We start from the raw sequence: 7,255 nt of genomic DNA on the forward strand, positions 1-7,255 counted from the left end.
AAAGAATATCAGATAAAAATGATCATTTGATCAATTTGGCAACAATTGGATCAGATTGCCAATATCTATGTCTAATTACATGAACAGAAGAGTTGGGCCCTAAGAGAGATGAGTCTGCAGTTTTGAGTCAATCTGGGTCATTAATATCTGAAAGCTAACCTTTCCTCAGTAATTGGGTTTGATCTCAGTTAACTATCTAATTGTTTCAACATTCAACGTATACCAACAATATGGTTATCGTCTCTAGTTCCCTTCAGAAAGCATAATGTACATTATGCGATTTCAGCAATATTTTTTTAATATGACAAACTTTTTACTGAATACTGAAAATACCACAAAATTATATTTCATGAGAACTGCAACATGTAAAAATCTCCTCCAGTGACTCTTTTCAAAACTCTTCTCCATCTTTTTAGCAAATTAAGTATTTATGTACAGTTTAATCTGGAGACAAGTTTTCTCAAATGTCTGATTTTGCCTTGTACTAACCAAGAGACAAATTTGATTTTGTCACCTCCATAGCCACCATCCTTTCTATTGTCTTGTGATCCTATGAAATATCTCCAACTGCAAAATACCTACGGAGTAGCTGCATGGCCGAAATGGTTGTTTCCCTGAATAAGAAATCAAATCCTTAAGTAAAGATAAGGTTCACTGATTGTTAATCCCTGTGACATACTGCATTGTTTCTCCTTTTAGACAGTTTCAGAAAAGTCGTGCAAAAGGATGAATGGATCTTCTAAGTAATAGATCAAGTGTTTCTGAGTTCATCCTGTTGGGACTTTCCAGTTCTCAAGAAATTCAAATATTCTTTTTTGTAATCTTCTTTCTTGTCTATGTAGCCATTGTAGTAGGAAACCTCCTAATTGTGATCTCTGTAATATTTGATAAGCATCTTCATTCCCCCATGTATTTCTTTCTGGCAAATTTATCATTTTTTGACTTATGTGTTTCCTCGGCGGCAACTCCCAAAGTGATTGCAGACTTCCTTAGAAAACGCAAGACCATCTCCTTTTGGGGCTGCATGGCCCAGATGTTCTTTATGCACTTCTTTGGGGGTGGAGAGATGTCTCTTCTGATAGCTATGGCCATGGACAGGTATGCTGCCATATGCAAACCCTTACACTACAAGACCATCATGAGTCGCAGGGTGCTCATATTGTTTCTACTGTTCGCATGGGCAATCGGGTTCATACATACCATGAGCCAGATGGTTTTCACAGTGGGTTTACCTTTCTGTGGTCCCAATATTGTAGACAACATTTTCTGTGACCTTCCCCTGGTCATCAAGCTTGCCTGCACTGAGACCTATACCCTAGAGCTCTTGATAATTTCAGAGAGTGGACTCCTGTCCCTGATCTGCTTTATCATCTTGCTCATATCCTATGTTGTCATGCTGCTCACCATCTGGCAGCGCTCCTCCAGTGCATCCTCCAAGGCCGTGTCCACACTCTCTGCTCACATCACTGTGGTCACTCTCTTCTTTGGTCCTGCTATCTTCATCTATGCTTTCCCATTCAATAGTTATTCTGTAGATAAGTTTCTTTCTGTGATTTACTCTATAATCACCCCCCTCCTTAATCCGATTATTTATACTCTGAGGAATCAGGAAATGAAGGCAGCCATTAGGAGACTGAGCAGCCAGCGTGTTCATTCCTGGCTTACCCACTAAATATTGTCTGTGACAACTGGTTATTTCGTGTTCTGTCATATTTTTGGGTTTGAGTTTAAATATTTATTCAAATAATTGAAATGAAAATGTTAAATAAAATCAATTTTCCTATCTCAATATTCACGGAATTAATGACATTGTTTACTTAAAATTTTAATGGGAAATGTTCATAGCAGTGATAGTACACAAATAAGCATGAACTCAATACCTTCTTGTACCTCCTTTAATTTTAGAATGCAGGGAAACGGCCCTGTTGAATGTTTAAAAATGCATAATCACAATGTCTTCTTAGACAAATTTTATAATATTTCAGTCATTCAATATATAAAAATAAAGTTTTATGTAGTAACTTAGTAGGTGTTAAAATATATGACAGCCATATGGAGGCTTCACAGAGGAGTTGTGATTTGAATGAGGATTTGAAGAATATTTTTTCTGTGGATGGCCTCATTAGGCTGATCATTCATAGCAGAATTTTAAAATATGCCTAGAAATAAACATTTCAAACATGTCTTTGAGTACTAAAATAGTTTTCTCAGAATCAATATCAAGTAAAATAAAGACTAAAATCATGAACCGCTTTTTGTACCTTGCTACACCAGAAAACATGGATTCTTGACGTTCTTTCAGCTGAATTCAGTCACTAATGAAACATTTAAAACAGTATTTACCAAGTATCAAACACTGTCCAAGCAATATGGATACGTTGTTAATGATACAGACCTGGTCCCTGCCCTGGAGAGAGCAACAGGGAAAAGGATCTATGTTGGGCATCGTGGACTCAGAGAACCACCATAAGGAGACATTTAGAACAATACATTACAAAAGCTAAAGAATTAGACATTTGAGCAGGGAAAAGAGCATTCCATGCAGAAGGGCCAGTGTATATAGACATTGTTAAGTGAGACAGAGCTTGTAGGTAGTGAAGGTAGAACTTTATGAAGGAAGTTGAAGACTAGAAGGAAGAAAAATGTATGCTGAGATTTTATAGAAAAAAAGAGACGAGTATTCAGGCCGACTGGATCCTTTGTTATGGGTGATATGAAGTCATTAAAGCATTTTGACATTGTGAGTGATGGGAGTCTCTAGACGTTTAAAGTTTGGTACACTTCTGCCTTCTTAAATGAAGAATACAGTGTAGCAAAGTAAAAGTAGAGAGAATATTAGTGGGCTGTTTCAAGTGGTAAGCCTGAATTTATTAAAAGATGCAAACGGTGAGTTTATGGAAACAGTGCAAAGAGGCCTTCCAAAGGCAAATACAAAACCTAAAATTATGCAAACGTCTTGGAGACCATGTCTTTTGGTGTCTTTTATTTTACACAGCAATCTAACTTGAATTTTCCCTCTTTATCTCCTTCTTCCTTTTTAAGTAACTTGCCCCACTTTAGTTTGACTCTAGATCATGTGCCCCTAACATTTCAACTTTATTCTGAAAATGTCTGGGTGTACATCCTTACCAACTAGTTTGAGTAATCTAGCCTGGGCATCCAATACTGTGCTCATATTATCTTTCTAGTTTTATATTTAAGAATCCTTTTCTTCCTGAACACATTCCCTCAAATGACACACTAAACTGTGGCATATATCTATCTCCTCAGAAGAAATATTTTTAAAATTTTGTTTTTCATGGCAATTCTAATTGCTGGTGGCTGTATGGGAGACTACATTAAAAGAAAAACAATCAGAGGCTCAGTTAGAGTGAGAAATCTACTAGCAATGTCTGCCATGGGCTTTGGAAATGAATGTGGCACCATGTCTATCATATATTTACTACCCTCACATCCTTGTAATCTTTTCAGTAGTATTATAGTTGGAGAAACATGGAAGAGTTACATGTAAGAATAAACACAGAAACATCCCTATAATAGATGAACTCATGTGTAATCATGTATTGTTACTCAGTTAGCCTTTAGAATTTTATTTGCTTAATTACATTGTTTTACCATAAAATTCCTACTAGAATTGTTGCCCAGATCTTCCTTTAATACTGTTGAGTCATCATAAAGTTCTACATAATTGTAAAGGACCTGGTGAAATTCTAAATCTTCAGAGTGGTTGATCGCTAAACTCCACTAATTAATCATTTATTGATTAATATTAATCATTCATTGATTACCATAGTGAAAGCCTCCCCGCTTGCTCTCTCTCTGCCTCTCACTGTCTTTCTCTTTCTCTCTCTCTCACCCTCCTTATATGGTACAAGGAGATTTTTCTCTATATTAAGAACTGGTCTGTAGTCTGTGTGTTTCCTTACAAGTCTTGCTCAGTGTGGACATGGTTTATTTTAGTTTTACTTGAATACACGCATTCAATTATCAAATTAACTACAAATATTCAGATTAATAAAGTCAGATTAATGGAATTATAATTCCCTCAAGTCTATCATCTATGTTAGATCCATTTTCTATAAATATGCTCACCATCCACCAATCAAAACACTTCACTTGGTGCTCTCTCTGGAAAGTAGTTACTAGAGAAAGTTCACATACTTGATACACTTGGTGAATTCACAATCCATTTAAATAATGAGAGAATAAGTCCTTGCTGAGGGTTGATCACCAGTCCGCATGTTACGTATGCTTCTTGTCCTTTTTTCTTTTTACCTGCAAATGATTGTCATGTATATTCATGGAGGTAAAAAAAAATGAACAATATATATTCAAAATCTTACTGTGTCTGCACGTCTTTGAAGAGGCCACTCCTTCGCTAAATCTGGTAGGTTTAAATAGCAGTGCTAACAACATATTGCAATTGTATACTTTAATAAAAGAGGAGATATTTTACAAGGAACTTGGAAGTGAATAAAAAACCATATTATTTTGCTCATGAGAGCACCAGATAATTTTGGTCAACTGGCATCTGGACAAATGTATCTAGTTTCAGTAAGAAGTAGAGCCAGTCTGTGACAGATAAATAAATACCATTCACGTTCTTGATTTGAGGGGTCAGTTTTATGGTTTAAGTTTGTGTTTTAGCACATACACTTGCGTTGATTTAATCTCTATGAAATAGAAAAATAATAATTTAGAATAGGGTAAAATAATGTAAAAATTAGTTCTGTCTTGGGTACGTTTAGCATCTGTGACAAGTCTGAAATGTAATCTAATAAAATCTCAGATCAAGAAAATAGGAAACATTGACTTATTTTATTTTATATTAATTTAGTAATCTATGCTTTTCCTTTCCTACACTGAGTATTTATTTCAACACAGAAGACCCTTACAGAATATTAAGTGAGATAAATGATTAATTTAAATCAGTGTTTTTTTAATTTTCCCAAGTCTATAATTATCATCTTGATTAAAGTCATATAACTTTCTATTCAATAGCATTGTCTAATTGTACTGCAAATATATTCATGTTTGGTAATTTTGCAACTCAAGGACTATTTCCTATTTTTCTAAACCTGCCAGCCATTCCTTACCAACATTTAAAACGATTATTTTAAAATTTTAAACTTGATCAATATAGGAGAACCAAGTTTTTGTGCATTTATAATGTTTAGCTTTTTCTATTAAATGTACAAGTTTATTTTTTTAATTAGAAGATATTTATAATGCTTATTTTGGCAGCAAATCTGATTTTTCACATTCCAAACATTTTTGTGATAAGCGAATATTACCCATGGGTTATACAATCCACACGTGGCTTAAAACTCTCATGAAAAGAAATCATGAAAAAAACCACAAAACATCTCAAGATCAAGAGAAACTGTACAGCCTTTATACTTATCAAAAAAGCTGTCAGTCACACATTTCCACATACACTATTCAAGTACTTTTGTGGAAATGTATGGAAATGACTTTATTACTGAATATAGACACACAGTGTTAAATATCCTGTGTATTTTTTTCCCCTAGCAAGCAACCACAGTTGAAAAGAGTGGAGTTATTTTTCATCTTTTAGTCACATGAATGGTACAGAAAGAGCTAGGTTACCCAGTCGCAGGCCACCCATCCCATTCTCAGACAAAGTGTCTGCTGGAGAAAAACCAAACTCTACCGGATCTAGTTTTATTCAATTATTTTTCATTCCTTTTCAATTCACTATTATTTGTATAATACATACTACTCAAAAATTTAAATTTTCCACTTGAGGTTTACCTGTGGCTTAAGTTAGGAAGAATTCTTTTCTTTCTTGCTCTATCTTATTTTCACCTGTTTCTAAGTGCAAAAATATGTATTTCAGAGATATTTCTTTTCTAATCATGCGTACAAACTGTCATAATGAATGATTTCATCTGTCATAACAGATTTGAATCCATCTATATGTATTCTTAGCTACATATTTTGTAAATATTTATATATATTTTATAAATATGATTGTAAATTTTTAAAAGCCTAAATTAATGTTTTGTTTTAATTTTCCAATTTTGCATATTAAACTATGAAAATTACTTCTGTGATTCTCCTCAAGATTTTCTCCTGTTAATATTTTGAGACTGAGGACAGAAGAGTTTTGAAAACCATTTCATAACTAGTCTGTAGACTCAATTACTGCATGAAACTGTATACCAATGGTGATGACAATAATTCCTTATAAAGAAGACAACTAGGTAATTAAATCATTCCTATTTAATAGAGACAAATATTTCCATTAACTATGTCTTTTTCTTACCGTCTTCCATAATAAAATTGTTTTGTCATCCTTGGTTTGAGTATCCTTATAATCCCCATAAAATGAGTTAATGCTAAAGATAGAATTTTGCAAATGCACATACATAGCACCTATCTGTATACAATGAAATATGAAAATATATTCAGTATTCGTTAGTCTTTAGAGTCGCAAAATAATCTTTGAAGGTGAAAAGTAGGCATTAATTCATTTTCATAGAAAAATAAATCAATGTTCAAAAGAGTTAAGAGTATATTTGCCTAGTAAATGTTGAGCATTGGACTAATTAAATCTTGAATCTTGCATCAGCCTTGTTTTTTAGTGTGTTCTGATAGTTGAGTCAAGCAATAAGTTCTGATATTTCATGAACTATTAAGCCAAAAAGTGGATTTTCTGTGCTTTTCTTGTTGATTTGCACTAGCCAATACAGGAGCTATTACCATATATGGCTATTTAAATGAATAAAATAAATAAAATTGAAATTTTAGTTCCTCATTCACATTAGCCTTGTTTCAAGTGTCTGACAGCTATATGTAAATAGTGACCACCATATTGGACAAGGAAGATACAAAACATTTCCATCATCATAGAAAGTTCTATTGAACAACAGTGATCTAGATATTACTCCCTTGCCAATTTAATATATTACAAATATTTCTTTTGAATCTATCATTGTTTACTTTTGTCTCTAGGTCACTTCACTGGACAAACATTTTCACTATTTGTATTCTGATATTTATCAAAAAGTTGCCTTTTTATTCATTTTAAAAGATTTCTTTATAAGATATCCTTCCATAAACACAAGTTGCAAAGATATTCCTCACATTTTCTTCTATACTATCATATCATATTTTCCACAATTTCTTATTAAATATTTCTGGAGTCCACTTTTATGTATATGGAAGGTAGGGGCCCAACTTTATTTATGAATTAAATTTTGTCGATTAAAAATTTTATATGAATTAATTT

General features: G+C 33.3%; 1 protein-coding gene across 1 annotated transcript; it reads left to right on the forward strand.

Annotated features, from left to right (window-relative positions):
- The first annotated feature begins 730 nt into the window (after window positions 1-730).
- On the forward strand, window positions 731-1,672 carry OR4L20 (olfactory receptor family 4 subfamily L member 20). Its single transcript, NM_001391558.1, is given in 1 exon segment — window positions 731-1,672. A coding segment is annotated over 1 exon segment (942 nt).
- The last annotated feature ends 5,583 nt before the right edge of the window (window positions 1,673-7,255 follow it).

Source organism: Equus caballus, chromosome 1, assembly GCF_041296265.1.
Source record: "Equus caballus isolate H_3958 breed thoroughbred chromosome 1, TB-T2T, whole genome shotgun sequence".
NCBI classification, from domain to species: domain Eukaryota; kingdom Metazoa; phylum Chordata; class Mammalia; order Perissodactyla; family Equidae; genus Equus; species Equus caballus.